General features: G+C 38.2%; 1 protein-coding gene across 1 annotated transcript in view; it reads right to left on the bottom strand.

Moving 5' to 3' along the window:
- Nucleotides 1-903: 903 nt before the first annotated feature.
- The window catches only part of LOC127091362 (myosin-1), a 20,808-nt gene continuing 1,158 nt past the window's right edge, over nt 904-20,553 (bottom strand). Inside the window, exons 2-24 of the mRNA XM_051029985.1 lie at nt 20,157-20,553; nt 18,924-19,025; nt 18,693-18,836; nt 18,456-18,606; nt 18,265-18,292; nt 12,677-12,842; nt 12,492-12,555; nt 12,346-12,359; nt 12,169-12,253; nt 11,854-11,957; nt 11,587-11,725; nt 10,876-10,994; nt 10,410-10,562; nt 10,217-10,306; nt 5,126-5,203; nt 4,712-4,870; nt 4,145-4,351; nt 3,611-3,816; nt 3,356-3,491; nt 2,490-2,619; nt 2,249-2,395; nt 1,976-2,043; nt 904-1,866 (exon numbers count right to left, since the gene is read on the bottom strand). Of these exons, the coding sequence (XP_050885942.1) occupies nt 1,204-1,866; nt 1,976-2,043; nt 2,249-2,395; nt 2,490-2,619; nt 3,356-3,491; nt 3,611-3,816; nt 4,145-4,351; nt 4,712-4,870; nt 5,126-5,203; nt 10,217-10,306; nt 10,410-10,562; nt 10,876-10,994; nt 11,587-11,725; nt 11,854-11,957; nt 12,169-12,253; nt 12,346-12,359; nt 12,492-12,555; nt 12,677-12,842; nt 18,265-18,292; nt 18,456-18,606; nt 18,693-18,836; nt 18,924-19,025; nt 20,157-20,537 (3,534 nt within the window). The 5' untranslated portion in view covers nt 20,538-20,553 and the 3' untranslated portion in view covers nt 904-1,203. The remainder of the gene's footprint in view (nt 1,867-1,975; nt 2,044-2,248; nt 2,396-2,489; nt 2,620-3,355; nt 3,492-3,610; nt 3,817-4,144; nt 4,352-4,711; nt 4,871-5,125; nt 5,204-10,216; nt 10,307-10,409; nt 10,563-10,875; nt 10,995-11,586; nt 11,726-11,853; nt 11,958-12,168; nt 12,254-12,345; nt 12,360-12,491; nt 12,556-12,676; nt 12,843-18,264; nt 18,293-18,455; nt 18,607-18,692; nt 18,837-18,923; nt 19,026-20,156) is intronic.

The raw sequence follows: 20,553 nt of genomic DNA, 5'->3' as shown, positions 1-20,553 counted from the left end.
GGGGTGGATGTCCTGACACCAGACGTTCTACATCTGGTTACTGTGTTTTTCTAGGTGACAACCTTATTTCTTGGTCTTCCAAAAGGGCACCTTAAGCGCATTTTGCGCTATGTTCAGGGCACCTTACATTTTGGACTACACTTATCCCCATCTTCCATTACAAAGCTTATCTCCTACAGTGACGCTGATTGGGGTGGATATCCTGACACCAGACGTTCTATATCTGGTTACTGTCTTTTTCTAGGTGACAACCTTATTTCTTGGTCTTCCAAAAGGCAGTCAACTCTTTCATGTTCCAGTGCTAAAGCCGAATATAAGGGGGTTGCCAATGTTGTCTCCGAATCGTGTTGGATTCGCAATCTTCTCCTGGAACTCCATTTTCATATTCCTAAGGCCACTTTGGTGTATTGTGACAATGTTAGTGCCATCTATCTATCTAGTAATCCTGTGCAGCATCAGTGCACTAAGCATATTGAGATGGACATTCATTTTGTTCGAGAAAAGGTAGCTCGTGATCAGGCTCGCGTCCTTCATGTTCCCTCAAGACATCAGATCGCAGACATCTTTACCAAAGGACTTCCTTGCATTCTCTTTGATGATTTTCGGACCAATCTAAGCGTCCGTGAATCTCCCGCTTCGACTGTGGGGGTTTGATAGAATATAATATTTTGTTATAATTAGTCATAATTAGTTTCCTATAATTATGTTGTATCATAATTAGGTATTTGACCAAATGTTACACATTGATGTATATATATTCTATTCAGATCAATGAGAAGGACACGATTTTACAACATAATTATAGCAAAATATTTTATTCTATCGGTCTGTTGAGTACGTATTCATGCAATTGATACCTAGTATAAACAACTTATTTATATTACTTAAATTATAAGGAAATGCTTTTTAAACCATAAACATTTTATCCATAATTAATAATTAACACACAATCCACCTATCATAAAAGGCGAGGTGAAAATATACACGAATTACAAAGCCCATTGTTGTGCAGAAATTTCAAATTTGTGATAAATAGAATAGCTAGCAGCAGCTAGCATAATTACAATAAATAACTCATTCATCTTCTACATCTATCTCATTCTCTTTTTTTACTGTTATATTTTCTTCATTTTTGATATATAGTTGGCAATGCCCTTAATACAGTGCATGGATCAAAGCCAAATCCAATAGAAAGAAAAAAAATCAACTCATCCTAGTACTGTTCCTTCTTCCCCACCACTTCTTCTTAGCTTTCTCTATTGATGAACCATCTTCATTTCCAAGTTTATTTAAAATAACCTTTGTTTCACGCAATCTGGTTGCATAGTCCTTTTTCCAACCTTCAAACATTTGTTTTAACCTTCTAAGCTCTCTGTCTGGGTTCAGACTTGCTTCAATTTGACCAGATTTTACCTCAACCAAGAACTTGGCATCATCACCAAATACTTGACTCCTTTGCTCAAATTCTTCAGCCAACCGACTTATAACACTCAAACCAGCACTCATAGATCTTGTTCCACTGCTTTCTTGGCGCCTGTGATTATTTCCAATATCCCAGCTGTATTCCCTGTCCTCACTTGCATTAACAGAAGCATCTGAATTTCTATCAGAATCGTCCATAGCAAGACTCTTCTTTGCAATGGAGAGGCTTGATTGTAAGGATCTCATTTGTTTCTGCCATACTTCTTCCATGGATTTCATTTTTAGTTCATATTCAGACCATCTGCTCTCATACTGTTGAAGTCGTTGATGAAGGATGTCATTTTCCTCTTCTTTCTCTCTCAGGCCAGCTTCCGCCTTAAGGACCCTGCGTTGTAATTCAGCTAGGAAAGACGCCTTCACCAGAACCTCATCTGCCTCATTAGTCTGTTTTTGAGTTCTTAATTGTTAGTATCACAAAGATGACGTATTTTTACTAGCAATCTCCGACAATAATTGTTTTGAAATATAGCTTCTAAATTAGAAAAGAAAATACCTTCATGCCTCTGGGTTTTAAAAATCCTATATCTCCTGAGCATCTTCTTACTAACCATCCCCGAATAACTGCAAAATATAGCAAAAAATAATAATTATGAATACTGACAATTAAGAACCTATGCTAATTCATGGCCAACATTGGTTTTCACATTTATAAAAGGACTTTCATTGCATTTACTCAAAAGAGGACGAAAAAGTTTTCAACACAATGTTGTGTGTGCAGTCTTTATGGAACAAACCAATCTGTGTTTAGGGAATTAAAAGTTCGTACATGACTGTATGACAACTGCAGCACCGGTGGTCATTTTCATTCTGTTTCTTGCATATATTGTTTTCAAGTGCTTCTGTATAATAATAGCCGCTCTGTGCCTCTGAAGCGAAGTTGCAAACTCCCTTCTGCTTTTCTCTCCTCTAATAACTGAATGAAACGGCAAATAAGAAAAGTTCCCAGTTCATTATACTTCCCAAGGAACATCACAGGTCAAAAGAATTAGGTGGAGTAATGGAAATACATGACTGAAGAGTAGTGATTCCTCTCCAAAGATCCTTGCGAAGACAACGAGCTTGATAACCCCTGAAGCAACTTTGTACACGTAAAATGCCATGGAGGGTACGATTTCTAGTATCTTCGAGCACTCCAATCTGCAATCATGATCAATTTGAGCATAATAAATACACAGTGCAGAAGAGAGGAGTAATAAAAGTCAAGGTCGGGCTTGGTGAATAAACTACTTGTACAGCGAGAGAGCATTTTCAATACTGGAAATACATGGACCAGCTTATCAAGCAAAACAGGGGGCAAAGAGATGCCAAACAATTCTGGGGTTCATCTAATCCAAAGAAAAAAATTGAGTTGGTCAAGTTTAAACTTAAGCTCTGACGATTAAACTATAGTAAGTTCAAAATGACATGAAAATCCTTGAAAGCAAGAAGAAAGAAAATAATGCAAAATAAGAATAGTCTCAGTTAACATAACCAAATAAGCATGACCAGGCCGATGGTTTAAAACAGATACTGAATAGTTAATTACAGTATCTTCATAAAGGAATCAAAGGATCAAAACAGAACTAGAAGAAAGCCTAATTCATTTGGAGCCTAAATCACTAAAGCCAGAAATTCCGTAACTTATTCAGTAAAAATTAACTCTCAAATCATAACCCTAACCACAAATAATTTCAACTTTATCATTCCTTTTTAAACTTCCACATTCTATGTTTCTTCACTGCACCATACCTATGAAAGCTGAGTAAAATGCCTAAAATAAAAGTACAAGGATAACAAGAGATTTTAGATCTAAAATAATTGATTCCGTACCCCCACATCAATTTGAATTAAATGAAAGAAATAACTTGTAAGAAACACCATATAAACTTCTTACCTGCCCAGTTCGGAAGAATAATTTTGTGTAGCCAACTTGATACATCTCAGGCAAAATGTTAAACTGATGAAGAATAGCAACAGAAACACTAAGTGGATCCTGAGATGCATCATTTTCAAGGAGAAGAAAACCATATCTGATTTACCATTCCCAATACAATAAGAGAAAGGTCAGAAACGTGCAAAAAAATGGGACTGGCTTGGAGAAGAGGGGGTTAAAAACAGATTAATCACTGTATTTATTTGTTTGTTATACCTTTTCGCAAACTTTTGGTGAGACATTCTAGTGGGAAAGCCTGATCGGGATATTCGAACCACTTCTAGGACCCCGCAACATCTCAACTGCTGCAGCACAAGTCCTTGCTCATATGATCCAGGTGATTGGAGATTATTGGGCTTGATGCAGCGAATAAAATGAGGTGTGGTACTCTCTAAACGTTGCATCAGTTGAAACAATTGTCCCTGGGTACCATGCCAACAGAAAGATCTTTTTAGGGCAGATCACAAATTGATTATGTGCCAAAAATTTCCCTAACTTTAAATTTAGAGTTCATTAATTTAAATTCAACTACATTATATCAATATAATTAATAAACAGACGAGGTTTTTCTTTTTCAATTTCTCTCAGTTTCTGTTTTGGAATACATGATCAAAGAAGAATATTGTCAATAGCATACTACATAACAAAAACAAACATACATATTGAATGGGGGGACCAAAACATCAGTTATCCAGCTATCAGACCATTTCATGATAAATTTTGGAGAAAACTAAATCTGTGGGTGTGTACCTTGAATTTTGTGGCAACACTTAGCTTTTGGGAATCTGCCCCACCTAACTTGTGCAAGGGACCAACTACAGGCTTCTCAGATTGAGTAAGCATATAGGATGCAAATATCTGAGGAAGATGACATTTGCTTGAGGATAGAAGTTGGATGGAATCCACGTGCAATAGGTCCCTGTTCTTTTCTAAGAATGCAGTTGTATCATAAGTGACCTGATGGTAAGAACAAGTAAAACTATCCAACTGTCAGGTAACAAGCAAATTTAAATCAACAACAAATAAGTAAAGCTTAGTTTAAGAAAAACAATTGTATCTGGAATTCAAAAAATCATTTATGGAAGCACAATCAAACTCACAGTTCTTAGCTTATAGTAAAAAACAAAACGTCAGGTCAATATGTTAACTAAAATGAAACTTAGTTCTAACACATTATAAAGCTCATCTCATACCAGAATGAAACTTGAAATCCATTGTAATATGAATCTTAGAACTGTCTATATCTTAAGGCAATTAACAAGCACAATGAATAAATAGAAAGAAATGTATACCATATGACCTTGATAAGATTCATACCTCTCCTGCATAATGACGCACGGTAAAGGCTTTTTCTCGTTCTCCTTTGAAGCATGAATTAGAATTCAAATGCTGCTTCAGTTTGTTGGCAAATGTTAAATCAGTACCATTTGGAAAAGTAGACTCCTCGTCTAACAAGGATAATAGCCCCAGTGGTTTCTGCACAATTTTTAAAAGTGAAGTCTCTAAGAAAATAATTTAAAATTTCTGATAGGATTTGGCATTTTCCCACAGCAAAGAAATAGTTAGTTCCAAAACCAATCACACAATATTAGGAGTGAGGATCTTGCCAAAAAAAGAAAAAGGAAAGAAATATCTCCAAAGGAAGTTTTGCCAATACACTAAGACCAAATCACTAAAAGTACCACATTGGCTAGAGATGAAGCCTAGATAAGGGGCAGAAGAACTCTATACCTTTTCAAAAAGATTAAGGCAGTCTTGGTTGTCTTCAAATTCAACTTTAGCCCAATCAATGCCATCTTGGATATATTCCTGAAACAAATTTGTAAGCATGAAACATTAGTGTTTAGCTTTCGGTGGTAAGCAAAACCTTTTTACTTTAACTTTATATGGAGGCAGTTTATACTTTCAATTTAAGAAGAAAAAAAAGGCCATTATGAAATTCCATGATGTTTTAGTTTCTAAAGTATTGAAAAAAATTTATAAGCCAAAGCTCAAAGAAAGTTGAGGAGCAGAAAAAAGTTGAAGCAAGATGAGGGGATAATCATGAAGAGCTATGAATACATAACAGTGTAAGATAATGAAAATCGTGTCCTTCTCATTGATCTGAATAGGATATATATACATCAATGTGAAACATTTGATCAATTATCTAATTATGATACAACATAATTATAGGAAACTAATTATGACTAATTATAACAAAATATTCTATTCTATCACACCCCCGCAGTCGAAGCGGGAGTTTCACGGACGCTTAGACTGGTCCGAAAATCATCAAAGAGAATGCGAGGAAGTCCTTTGGTGAAGATGTTTGCGATCTGATGTCTTGAGGGAACATGAAGGATGCGAGCCTGACCACGAGCTACCTTTTCCCGAACAAAATGAATGTCCATCTCAATATGCTTAGTGCCCTGATGCTGCACAGGATTACCAGATAGATAGATGGCACTAACATTGTCACAATACACCAAAGTGGCCTAAGGAATAGGAAAGTGGAGTTCCAGGAGAAGATTGCGAATCCAACACGATTCGGAGACAACATTGGCAACCCCCCTATATTCGGCTTCAGCACTGGAACGGGAAAGAGTTGGCTGCCTTTTGGAAGACCAAGAAATAAGGTTGTCACCTAGAAAAACACAGTATCCAGATGTAGAACGTCTGGTGTCAGAACATCCACCCCAATCAGCGTTAGTGTAAGAGATAAGCTTTGTAATGGGAGATGGAGATAAGTGTAGTCCAAAATGTAAGGTGTCCTAAACATAGCGCAAAATGCGCTTAAGAGCAAGCATATGTTCCGTGCGAGAGGCATGCATGTGAAGACAAACTTGTTGAACAGCATATGATATATCAGGTCGAGTGAAAGTGAGATACTGTAGGGCTCCTGCAAGACTTCGATACAAGGAGGGATCCTCATAAGAAATGTCGAAGGAGGTGCTGAGTTTCTGCTTGGTGTCAACAGGAGTGGCTGATGGTTTACAGGATGCCATGCCAGCACGTTCAATGATCTCTGATGCATAAGTGCTTTGACTGAGAAATATGCCATCAGGATGACAAGATTCTGCAATACCCAGAAAGTAACTCAGAGGACCCAAATCCTTTATTGCAAACCCAGATGCTAAAAGCGACACAATTGATTGGCGGAGGACCTGAGTGGAGGTGATGAGGATGATGTCGTCTACATACAGCAGAATGTAGGCCATTCCTAAACCTTGTCGATATATGAAGAGGGAGTGGTCTGATGTGCTATGGCGAAAGCCAATGGTGGCGACATAGTCAGCAAAACGTTGGTACCATGCCCTAGGCGCTTGCTTGAGACCACACAATGACTTCTTCAACCGACATACATAATCTGGATGACGGAGGTTGCGGACACCCAATGGTTGATGCATGTAAACAGTCTCATGAAGATCACCATGTAAAAAGGCATTTTGCACATCCAGTTGATGAATGGGCCAGGATTTGGAGAGAGCAATGGTAAGCACTGTCCGAATGGTAGCGGGTTTCACCACGGGACTAAAAGTCTCATCACAATCCACACATGCAACCTGTGATCTGCCATCACCTACAAGACGAGCCTTATAACGCTCAAAGGAGCCATCCGAATTTTTCTTTTGCCTAAAAATCCACATACATCGAATAAGATTAGCATCACAAGGACAAGGAACTAAATCCCACGCCTTATTCCGAATAAGAGCATCAAATTCAGATTGCATTGCGGATTTCCAATTTGGGTCTGATAAGGCTAGTTTGGGGTTTTTAGGTATGGGAGAGATGGTGTGGTCAGAGTGAGAGATTGATAAGTTAAATATCGTGCGGGGTTTGACAATGTCTTTCATGCTTCGGGTGGTGATCCTTCGTGTAGGTGGAGGTGGATGCGGTTGAATTGATGGTGGTGATGGAGAGTTTATTGTAATGGGTGTGTTGATCGAAGAGGTAGGAGATGATGATTGTTGGTTTATTGAGGGTAGTGGTTGGTCAATTGGGATTGTGGGTGTTGGTTGGTTATGTGCAACAGATGGTGAAATTTGATTTTGTCACTGATGTATAAAGTAGGGGTGAAGGTCATTATCTAGGAATTGATAAGAGTGAGGTAAAGGGGAATGTATCTTGGTGAAGGGAAATTGAGTTTCATCAAAGATAACATGCCTCGAAATTATTAATTTTCTATTAGACAAATCAAAACACTTATAACCTCTATGATTCGGCGGATAACCCAAGAAGACACACGGAGTAGAGCGGGGTTGTAACTTATGAATGGTAGATGACGGGAATAATGGATAACATAGACAACCAAAGACTCTGAGATGTGTGTAGGTGGGATCACGATGATACATGAGTTATGTTGATGACTGATTATGAAGTGTTTTACAAGGAATAATATTTAACAGGGAAGTTGCCATGTGGAGAGCATGATGCCAAAACGAGGGGGGAACAGAAGAATGAGCTAGCATAGTGGATATCATATTATTAGTGGTTCTTATTTTGCGTTCCGCTTTCCCATTTTGTGAGGATGTGTGGGGACAAGAGAAACGAAAAACTAGACCATGACCAGTGTAATATTTTTGAAAAAGCTCATTATTATATTCACCGCCATTGTCACATTGAAATGTTTTGACTTTTTGCAAAAATTGAGTTTGAATGAGTTGAGTAAGTGACTTGAACGTTTCAAACACATGAGATTTTCTGCTAATAGGAAAAGTCCACAAAAAGTTTGTAAAACCATCTAAGAATAAGACATAATATTTATGACCGGCAGCACTTAAAATTGGAGACGTCCATAAATCACTATGTAAAATGTCAAAAGGCATCAAAGTCGTAGTTTGAGAATCAAAAAATGGCAATTTAATCTGTTTGTCTAAAACACAATAGTCACAAACGACAGAAGAATTAAAAGGTTCACAACATATGAACTTATTTTTGCGAAGGGAATTCAAAACAGACACGCCAGGATGACCAAGACGACAATGCCAAAGACCGGATGTGAGACCGGCAAAACTGGGAGGAGTGGTAACTGGATAAAGATCTCCACGACTGTCACATCTGAGAAGGGTGATCCCCGTCTGAAAATCAAAGACAGTAAAACCAAAAGGATCAAAGGAAACAGAAACATTGTTGTCAGTGGTGAGTCGTCTCACAGAAATTAAATTTTTAATAATTTTCGGGACATGCAGGATATGGTTAAGGTGAAGGGGTTGGTGAGATGTGGTTATTTGTGTGTGTCGGGTGCCGTGAATTGGAATTCCATGGCCACTGCCTACAATGACTTTCTGATTTGAATGACTTACTGGACAATAAGACGAGAGATTACCCTGTGATGCGGCTGTGTGAGATGTTGCGCCCGTGTCCATATACCACTGATTGTCAGGAGTGTGGAGTGACATGGTGTGCATTGCGGTCTCAATGTCTGTCGGTATCTGAGATGAGGTAGAGGTTGCATACACCTGAGGACGCTGTCCTAGAATGCCTGGCTGCTTAGGAGGACCGGCAGGGCATGTCCACTGAGAGGTGAGATACGGACACGGTGGCATAGTCCATGGTGGTGGAGTCCAACCCCATGGTTGCTAGGTTGGGTGGTGTTGTTGCTGTTGGCAAGGAGGAGCGGACCTAGGTGAGGGAGCATTGGGAGCATAGAACGAGCCTGATAGAATGCCGGAAGAGGGTTGCTCTGGCGAATCAAAGTAGCAACACTGCGGTAAGCTTCTGGGAGACCAGAGATCAACTGAAGGACCAGACGATGATTGTTGACAGGGGAGCCGACATTTCTCAACTGATCAGAAAGCATCTTAAGATACTGAGAATAAGTTGAGACATTGGGAAAATCCTCCATACGAGTGTTAGAAAACTCTTGCTCAAGAGTGACAGTTCGAGCATTTTGGTTGTCCTGAAAAATATCTTCCAAGCGATTCCACGCGTCTATTGCAGTGGAGTTGGGTTCTAGAATAGTGGTCAGCAAATCGGTAGAAATAGTGGAATAAATCCACTGAAGAACGGTGGCATCAAGAGTGGACCATTGTTCATGGTTGGCGTCGGTAATGGCTGGTGGCTCTTTTCCGATAGATGGAACGATGTGATGCAGGACTCGATGTGAGCGAGCATGGATGCGGAAAAGCTCGGCTCAGGTACCATATTGATCTTTTTCCATCTCAAGAATAATAGGAATGTGGTTCCTAATATTGGAGACGGCAAGTGCGGGATGAAACTCCGATTTGGAACCTCGAAACGTGGTGTTCTTGGGCTGGCCGGAATCACCAGTATCGGCGGATTTGTGGATATCGGCGGCACTGTGTTCTGAATGGTCTGATTTAGACATGGCTGCAGGTGCGACGGCGGCGGGGCGAACAGAGGCGGAAGGCGAGAGAATAGGTGGTTCTCGTGTTCGGCGGCGGCGGCGGTACAGAGTGCGGTAGTCCTGTTGCGGCGGCAGACTTCAAGGAGGGAGAAGAAGCATGCGGCAGTGGACTGAATGAGGGAGAAGAAGAAACGCGTTTCTGCATTTGCTTTTTTTTTTAGAGAGAGGGATCGGTTAGGATTGATACCATGTAAGATAATGGAAATCGTGTCCTTCTCATTGATCTGAATAGGATATATATACATCAATATGTAACATTTGGTCAACTATCTAATTATGATACAACATAATTATAGGAAACTAATTATAACTAATTATAACAAAATATTCTATTCTATCAAACAGAAAAGTTGTTGGTTTATTATTCAAATTTTTAACAAAAAATCACATTTTAGTGAAAAAATATGATATGACTATTAGCATCATCATCTGTTGTGATTTGTTTAAGCAGTCTGTTTCTATATGGTGCATACCTCCTGTTCCAACTTGAATAAATGACGATTGAAGTGTTGCTGTAATCTTTCATTTGCATAATTTATGCAGAACTGCTCAAAACTGTTCCTCTGTATAAAATGCACAGAATTCAGTGCAGAAAATATTTCAAAATTTAAACAGTATAAAACACATATATGAAGAAAAGGAGAGTTCTGGTTTAATATAGCGTACATTGAATGACTCAAAGCCATAAATATCTAGAATACTGATAGATCTGCCAGTTCTTCTTTTGCCAACAGCTAGTGATTTGTTTATTTGTTCAACCAGCCAATCAAACAGACATGCATATATAGACTTCGCCAAAGCATCTCTTGCATCACTAGCCTATGTAATAAAAATATTTAACATTTAAGACAAGCCTAATGCATCAGTAGGGTGCACAGGTATGCTTAATATTTAAAATTTCAAATACCAAATGGGATTTCATAGAAGGAAAACTGAATGAGGCAATGTTCATTACCCATCAAGTTTTCTTTCTAAATTCCATTATCTTCTAAAACAAATTAAGCAAACTGGTATATGATAATTGCAAAATTCAATACATATTTATGCAGCAAAGATTTTCCCTCCTAGAAAGTTGCACTTAGTCCCCTCCATAGTCATTAACAAGGTAGTTGTAACACAGTAGTCATTTTACCTGAGATAGAGTCAACTTCTGGACAATAATATCATTACCAACTTTCATTTTGCGTGTTGATAAAGTCAACTTCAGATCTTCAATGTCACATCCAATCAACTTGGCAGTGCTGAACAGCCCTTTAAGAAAACAGAGAACAAAATTCTTTTTTAATTGAGGTATAAATTAACTTATAAAGCACGAACCCATCTAAAATTTCTATACAGCAGAAATCATGTATCAATTGTAATAATATATCGAAGCAATAGCTCTAGTTATCATCAAATGTAAGCATGCTCGAGTTACTATATGATTCCTAAATCGTAACTTCATAAGGGCGGTAAATCAATGATTATCAATTAATAACCATATGAACAAATAAATAAAGAGGAAATCTTTGAAAACTGCAACTTTATCTCCAAACATACTTTTCCTCTTCACTAATTTATAGGAAATTTTTTGAAAAAATGTAAAATGCTAAAAACTATTCTCATCTCATGTAAGAAAGATCTTGAGATTAACGAGTTAGATAGAAACATGGTCTTTGATAGAACATTATGGCGTAAGTTGATCCATGTAGCCGACCCCACTTAGTGGGATAAGGCTTGGTTGTTATTGTTGTTGTTGTATCCAAGCCCAAAGCACTAGACAGAGTTTTTGCATAAAAAGGAAGTTTTATGGGGAAAAATCTATGCTTTATATTCCATGAGTAAAGATTCTGGAAATTCTTACCCTCATCCTCAACGGCTTGAATATGATTTTCATTATCGATCACAGTAAATGATATGTTTCCCAACCATAACACTGCAGCAAGCATTGCAAATACATTCTCCTGGTCTCCTTTGCTAATGTGGACAACATCTAGAGCATCCTATATTTCATGAGTTTGCCAAGCATTACACAAAGCAGAAATAATTATAAATAAATAAAATCATACAATATAAAGCTATATTGATGCAGATCATCATTAAGCAATAAGCAATAAAAAATAGAGTATACCGTGACTATGCGAAATTCTTCTGCATCGTCAACGCCAGTAATTGAATAACAATTGCTCTGCCTCAGATATTTATAGTCTTCCACACTTTGTAGGTTTAGCTTCTCTGAGGAATAAAAAAGACAAATAGATAAATGTGAAGAACTTAAATATTACATAAAAAGAGATGCTCAATATAAAAATCTTGTATCATTAAAATATTATGACCACTTGTTTAAGGATATCCTCAAATAAAAAGTTTAACAAATATTCACCATGACCATCCATCATATGTAATAATTACATTAGCAGAATAGAAGGTAAAAATATCCAATTACCCCTGAGAGATGGTGGTGCTCCAGCACATAGCTGATAAAATATATGATATGACCTTTCCCCTTCATTGCATTGGACTACTCTAGACTGTTCATATGCCAAATAAAACTAATATCAATTCATATTGCATTGCATGAACATAATTTGGAATGTAAAATTAGCGCAGAAGATCGAATTACCTTTTCCAACAAAACTGTTCAAGGTATTGCCATACCAGAAGCACACATAGATTCCACACATTGATGCAAACATTTAACATGATTAGTTGGTAAGCTTTAGTGAAGGAAGAGAGATGGTATGAACTTTAATCCAGTGGTAAACTTACATGTTTGAATATTAGCACCAGATATTTTTCCAGTTTCACTAAAGTGAATCTCAATGAGCTTTCCCTGTAACGTTCGATCAAATTAAGACAGCTTTCATTATCAAAAGAGAACAAAATTGAAACCCTTGAGAACAGGCCAACTAAAAGAATCAATACATATTGAATGTAGAACTAGGCAGGCTTACAAAACGACTTGAGTTGTCATTTCTCAATGTTTTTCCATTGCCAAAGGCTTCTAGTATTGGATTAGTCTTTAATATTTCATGCTCTATTCCACTTCCACCACCTAGGGCAGCCAGGTACTGCATTGCTATTTTTGCTGTCTCGGTCTTCCCTGCTCCACTCTCACCACTGAATATGTAGGTTATAACAATTATTATAGGTCCCAATTCAAATACTACTAAGGGGGAGTACACAAGGACAAGGAAAACAATTTTGAGTTTGATATTAATGACAAAACCATCAGGCAGCATAAAGAAACCTATATTTATCAAGGTTAATCCAAGAGAGGAAAATAAGAAGCTCGTCCTGAACTTTATGAAACCAACAGAAAAATGAATTTGTGGTAAGAAAACAAATTCAGTTTAGGAGATAAGAACTATTGTAATTGTATCTCTGTGTGTCTAATATGATCACACATGGTGTATATTTATATGCAAATAGGGAATATACAATAGGAAATAATATCAATTATAGTTATGACTAATTGAATATCAATCAATACTAATTGATTGATAACATATTCTTAACACTCCCCCTCAAGCCGGATCGTATATATTGTATGATCCGAGCTTGTTACAAATATAATTCACTCGAGAACCCTTGAGAGACTTGGTAAACATATCAGCCAATTGATCTTCAGATTTGACAAATTCCGTGGTTATTTCTCCCGACAGTACCTTGTCTCTTACATAGTGACAATCTATTTCTATATGCTTGGTCCGTTCATGGAAAACCGGATTGGACGCAATGTGGAGTGCCGCTTGATTGTCGCATATGAGTTTTGTGTTCTGAAGGTCACCGAACCTAAGTTCTGAGAGCAAATTCTTAAGCCAAGCAAGTTCTTTTGAGGCTGCTGCCATAGCCCGATATTCAGCTTCAGCACTAGATAATGCAACTGTGTTTTGTTTCTTGCTTCTCCATGAGATCATATTTCCTCCAATAAGAACACAATATCCAGAAGTGGATCTCCTATCCGACGGTGATCCTGCCCAATCTGCATCTGAGTAACAAGTGATTTTAGCATCACCCTTATCTTCATATAATAGGCCTTTTCCTGGTGCATTCTTTATATATCTGAGAATCCGAATAACGGCATTCCAATGAGTATCACAAGGAGCATTAAGGAATTGACTCACAATACTCACTGCAAAAGTAATATCCGGTCTGGTGACGGTAAGATAATTGAGTCTACCCACTAAACGTCGATATCTTCCCGGGTCTTTCAACAACTCCCCCTGACCCGGAAGAAGCTTGACATTGGGATCCATAGGAGTATCAATCGGACGACAGTCAAGCATACCAGTTTCAGTTAGGATGTCTAATGCATACTTACGTTGGTTAATTGCAATGCCTGATGAGGACTGTGCAACCTCAATACCTAAGAAGTATCTGAGTGGACCCAAATCTTTTGTCTGAAAGTTTTTGAAAAGATGAGTTTTGAGTCGCTGAATACCGCCTGTATCGTCTCCAGTGATAACAATGTCATCAACATAAACCACAAGAAAGATGTGTTGTCCGTTGGAAGAGTGAAGGAAGAAAACAGAATGATCTGCTTCACATCTAGTCATACCAAACTGTATCAAGGCAGAGCTGAAGCGACCAAACCAAGCACGTGGAGATTGTTTTAGCCCATAAAGAGATCGATTGAGCCGACAAACAAATCTTGAATTACCAGGAATAGTAAAACCTGGAGGTTGATCCATATACACTTCCTCCTCCAATTCTCCGTGTAAGAATGCATTTTTAATATCCAACTGATGAAGCGACCAATGATTAATAGCAGCCAATGCAAGGAAGAGACGGACTGAACTAATCTTGGCCACTGGAGAAAAGGTGTCACCATAATCAAGGCCAAATATTTGTGTGTATCCCTTGGCTACCAAACGAGCTTTAAAACGATCAATCTGACCATCTGGTCCAATTTTCACTGTATAAACCCATCGACAGCCCACTGTAGTTTTGTCTGGAGGTAAAGGAACAATGTCCCAAGTGTTATTTGAATGCAATGCAGTCATTTCTTCCACCATCGCCTGACGCCAATTGGGATCAGTCATAGCTTCACCTGTAGACTTAGGAATAGACACAGAATCCAAAGCAGACACAAAAGAAACATAGGAAGTAGATAGACGGTCATAATTTAAAGCACAAACATATTTAGGATTTGGATTATGAGATCGAATACCTTTTCGTAATGCTATTGGAAGGTCAAGTTCAGGTGACGTAGCTGGAGGAACAATTGGAGTAGGAGATGGTGCTGGTGGATCAATATCATCTCTAACTGCCGATGGACGCGTTGTGCGTCGCTGATATACCTGCAAAGGAGGTTTAATGGGTGTGGGGATGACAGAAGGGATATCTTGATCATCTAAATTACAAATCTCCTGGGAGGACGAAGAGGCAGAGAAAAAGGAGAACCTTCAAAAAATGTTACATCGGAAGAGACAATATACCGTTGAAGTTGAGGACAAAAACAACGATATCCCTTTTGTATACGTGAGTAGCCTAGAAAAATACATTTGAGAGATTTAGCGGAAAGTTTGTCTTTACCTGGATTAAGATCATGAACAAAGCATGTGCAACCAAACACACGAAGGGGAATGGGGTAGAGATCGTGTTCCGGATTCAAGATAGAGTATGGAATCTGATCTTGAAGGACCGAGGAAGGCATTCGGTTGATAAGGTGACATGCGGTGAGGAGAGCATCACCCCAAAAACGAGAGGGTACATTGTGGTGAAGAAGAAGAGTCCGTGCAGTTTCAACTAAATGACGATTCTTCCGTTCAGCAACACCGTTCTGTTGTGGTGTATGAGCACATGATGATTGGTGAATAATTCCCTGTAATGTTAAAAAAGATTGAAACTGGGATGACATATATTCACGAGCATTATCTGTGCGTAAAATTTTAATGGTAGTATTAAACTGATTTTTAATTTCAGCATAAAACTCTTGGAATATACGGAAAACATCTGAACGATTTTTCATTAGAAATAACCAAGTGCATCGTGAGTAATCGTCGATGAACGTTACAAAGTAATAGTATCCTAAAGTAGACTTCACACGACTAGGACCCCAAATATCAGAGTGAACTAAAGCAAAAGGTGATGCAACACTTTTATTTACTCGTTGACAATAAGTACTACGAGTATGTTTGCCTAATTGACAGGACTGACACTCAAAAGAAGAAAGCTTAGAAAGACTAGGAACTAAAAGACGCATTTTATTTTGACTAGGGTGACCCAAACGTTGATGTGTGAGTTCTTGAGAAGCAATAGAAGCACAGGCCACCGGTGGAGAAAGATGATATAATCCTCCAGCTTCACTCCCTGCTCCAATCGTCCGTCCTGTACGTCGATCCTGGATATGAACAGAATTAGCATTAAAAAGAACTGAACAATCAAGAGTACGAATAAGCTTGTGAACAGATATTAGATTAAAGGGACAACCAGGAATGTAAAGGACAGACTCTAAAGACAAGTTTGGAAGTGGATGTGCCTGACCAAGGCCTTGAACTTTGGCTTTAGAACCATCCGCCACAGTGACAGAAGGCAAAGAATCAGAATAAGACAAATGAGATAAAAGAGATTTATTACCAGTCATATGATCAGATGCCCCAGAGTCAAGGACCCAAGGACCAAGTGAAGATGTAGAGACAAAAGCTACAGGATTACCCGACTGAGCAACAGCGGCAGATGATGATTGTTGATGGGCTGCTTTGTATTGGAGGAAATCATTGTAATCAGCGGCGGGAATAGTGACATCTTTAGTGATATCCGGTTGAGCAACAGCAGCGATCCGTGGTTGTCGTTGTTGTTCTCTTGCCTTTGTACGACAATCGGCTTCAATGTGACCGTAACGATTGCAATAGTTACAACGAATACTTTGACGTCCACCTCGTCCACCGGTTCGTCCACCACGACCGTGATAGTGGGAAGCAAGAGCAGATGATTCAGTGGGAGAGGAAGTAGGGACCGGTCCAAAAGCATGAGGTGTAGCCAAGCGTAACAATTGTTCACTAATTGCTTCATAGTTAGGAACGTTGGTACCTGATAAAATCTGATTCCGAACGGAATCAAGTTCAGATGGCAGTCCAGCAAGTGCCATGACCATGAAATACTTACTTTGTTGTTCAGCATAAGTTGTTGCATCTTTTGTAAAGGGCATTAAGGTTGTGAAATTTGCCTTTAACGCGTCAAGCTGAGTCAGATAGCCTTGCATATCCATATTCTCCAATTTCAAAGAGCGGAGTTTGGTGATGACACTGTAAAGATTATGGACATCATTTGAGAAGACTTTCTTGGCCTTTTCTCAAACCTCGTAGCAAGTGGTATAGGCTTGGTACTGTGCTTGGAGATTAGTTGCTATGGAAAACCATAACACAGTGCATAGAGAAGCATCGGTTTGTTTCCACTTATCGCGTTTGGCGGCGAGAATAGTATCGGCTTTTGTAGTTAAGTGATCCTCATATCCCTGACCGTGAAACCACATCTTGACAGCACCAGCCCATATGTTGTAGTTGGCTGTTCCGGTCAGTTTCTCACACGGAATAAGTGGAATTTTAGTGAACATGATGGAATCGGTATCTCCCATGATATTTGATGGCTTGGAACGAAAAACCGAGAGCAGATCTGGAAAAACGGCGACGGCTGGGGGCAGCGGATGCGCGGCTGATTGTCCGGCGCGTGAGATTCACGTGCGATGAAGGAGAGACGTGTGCGGATGCGTGCGGCGGCGGAAGGCAGTGAATCTGGCCGATCTGTAGGAGACGATTCCGGCGTATAGGAATCTCGCCGAAAAGTCGACAGGAGCGGCGGAGACGGCGGCAGCGCTGTGGGTGGCCGGAAAGAAAAAGAGAAAAAAAAAAAAAATTATTTTTATTTTGTGGAAGACAGTAGGTCAACCAGCTCTAGATACCATATTGTAATTGTATCTCTGTGTGTCTAATATGATCACACATGGTGTATATTTATATGCAAATAGGGAATATACAATAGGAAATAATATCAATTATAGTTATGACTAATTGAATATCAATCAATACTAATTGATTGATAACATATTCTTAACAAGAACATTTAACCACTCAAGCTGTAACTTATTCTTTGATTGTTGTTTATTGCTCGGCTTGGCCAGTCATTCATTCTTGACCTTAAAATACATTGACAAATCATTTCTTTTTCATATTTCCTGAAATATTTTTAGCCTAATAAATCACTTCATTCAAGAAAATTGCAAGATGAAAGAATCTCATATTTCTTATACAATGAAATGCTTACTAAGGTCTTAAGAAACAAGTTATAGTCAAGAATAAACACAATAAGCACGGCACATTTCAGCTCAAAATCTTGAGTAAAAATTAAATGGACCCACATGGGAGCCTTGCAAACTGGAGTGAACCACTCATTAAACATGAAGGAGTAAAAACATAAGACCAGTCGTCAGGTAGTAAGTGCACAAGTCGCAACTGGAAAGAAATTCAAATGGGAACATCCTACAAAAAGGAAATAACGGAATAATCCGCTGTGCGAAAAGAACTCGACACAAAATACTGACCTTATAATTATTGATTGATTAACTTCATCTGCAAATAAGTGCAAGAGTTGGAGTAAGAAGTTATAGCTTAAAACAAATGGAAGTGGTAACTTCTAAAAATTGATTCATATATCTAAATAAAAGAAAGGAATAAGTTAACCCGTATTATCTCTCTGATCCATATATGTAAATATTAGGGGGGGAAAAGTTACCCCGTGTCATCTCTCTGATGGCTGAGTCTGTAATTGCATAAACATGAGGGCTTTCATTTGCTTTACACTTGTAGGCTTCAATATAGTCAATACCGTACAGAGGAACTTTCTTAAAGGGATTTACGGCCACCAAAACAGGCCCTGCTTTTGTCTGAATTACACATAGTTATGTGCATAAATATTTTGCGATTGACAAACAAAATTGAAGAAAAAAACTTCAAAGATGCAAAGACTTACATAGATCATATTTTGATTGTATCTATATTGCAGGTTGTATAAAACTGACGGTTCATTTAAATAACTAAGTTGCATCAGGTCATCCACTCCATCGAGAATATCAGGATTTGCCGGTACCAAACTATCATCTTTCACTTTTAAAACCTATAATTAAGGGGAAAAGATTACAGCTAGCTATCATATCATAAGATGCAATCCAATCTAGAAAAAATATTGTGTAACTTGTCTTACCTTCCCATCAGGCAGTGAAATGACAGATTCTGCTCCAGAAGTTGATATTATCTTTACCAGTTCCCAATCCCCATTAGAAAGTTGAAACCAAGACTGAAGCTTCTGAAACAGCAAATAATAATTTTAAAACAGCCTATTAACTACTAAGAATGAGAATTCAAACAAACCTAGGATATAAACTTTAAAAAACACATCAGCTTTCAAACTCATCATATCAAAGAAATTGAAAAGAAAATAAATATTTTACTCACTTACTTAAACTCTATTTTTAAGGCTAATATGCCACAGCCAAGTAGAATCATGAGAAAGGCCAGACAGAAAATAATGATGTCGGTTCAGCTTGTTTACCAAGACACATATGAAGAGATGGACCGAGGATACATTCTTGGATAAAAATACTGGAAATCAACTAATATTAATTTCTTTACTTTAGCTTCTCTATAGCATGGTAGGTACTAAAAAAGTATACTTATGATATTATTTAGATGAATCATACTTCTATTTTGGTTTATTATGATTTTCCTAGGAAGTATACTTGTGATATTATTTAGACAATCTAGGAAATTGGTAGGTACTAAAGAATTAAGGATACAATCAGAATCATACTAGCCCTAGTAAATTCCAGTTAGTCTACTGTAACAAACCCTAACTCCCTTCCCCTCATTCATTTGTTTAGAACTGTTTACCTACTATTAACCTTCAATATTTCAGCTGATTTTTAGCATGCTTCAAATCTCACACTCAAACCAAAATTAGAAACTATAATATATGAATCAATAAGCCGTGTGAATCCAATGTTTCCTATTATTGTTTCTTTTTCCATTTTGATACTCGTGTACATTAAAAATAATCACTCAGCAATAAGCTAAGCATGAAGCATCGCTTATTGACACACTCACATTAACAGTGAGATGTTCCTCTACTTCTGCTAGCCCAGGCAATTAAAACACTCATCCATGACTTTGGAAGTATGTAGCAACCAATGCAATTATATCTATATTACAGGATATATGAAAATGGCAGTAATACAAAAGAAGGTAACTAATATAAAATTCTGACAAGACCTTTCATATATGTATGTTTGTCTACAATATCTTTCAGCCGGCTGAATGCATATGGCTGATAATCAGCCATCAGCAATAACTAAATGAATTAATAATTACTATGCAGAGGTATAATAACTGATTTAAAAACCAAGAGTAAATTAGAATTGTAGTCTGATGCCTAAGTTACCTTCTTTGAAGCATAAGGAGTTGTATCACTCCACCTGCTTTCCCTAGAGGACGTTGAAATTGACGGTTGGGGCAACGAAGCAGATATCAAGTCTTCATTAGCATATGGCGGCCTGTCTTCAAATGATTCACCATTTCCACCATATGGAGATTCTTCGTCAAAGAGATCCATGCCGCCAGCACTGTTATGAGCTTCCTTAGAAACCTCTCCTAATATTGCACCATTTTCACGACCATTTGATCGAATCAGATCAGTGCTTCTCAATTTAACATTTCCATGCTTTTCCACTTGACCAGTGTTTCGATTATTATCATACTTGTACTCGGGTGGCAGCGATTTAATAGACTGAAATGCAGGTGGGACACGGGTTGTCCGAGACATCTTCCCTTAAATAGTT

The sequence above is a fragment of the Lathyrus oleraceus genome, chromosome 6, assembly GCF_024323335.1.
Source record: "Lathyrus oleraceus cultivar Zhongwan6 chromosome 6, CAAS_Psat_ZW6_1.0, whole genome shotgun sequence".
In the NCBI taxonomy this organism is placed as follows: Eukaryota; Viridiplantae; Streptophyta; class Magnoliopsida; order Fabales; family Fabaceae; genus Lathyrus; species Lathyrus oleraceus.
The sequence above is the reverse complement of the archived record's forward strand: the minus strand, read 5'-3'. Positions and strand labels throughout refer to the sequence as shown.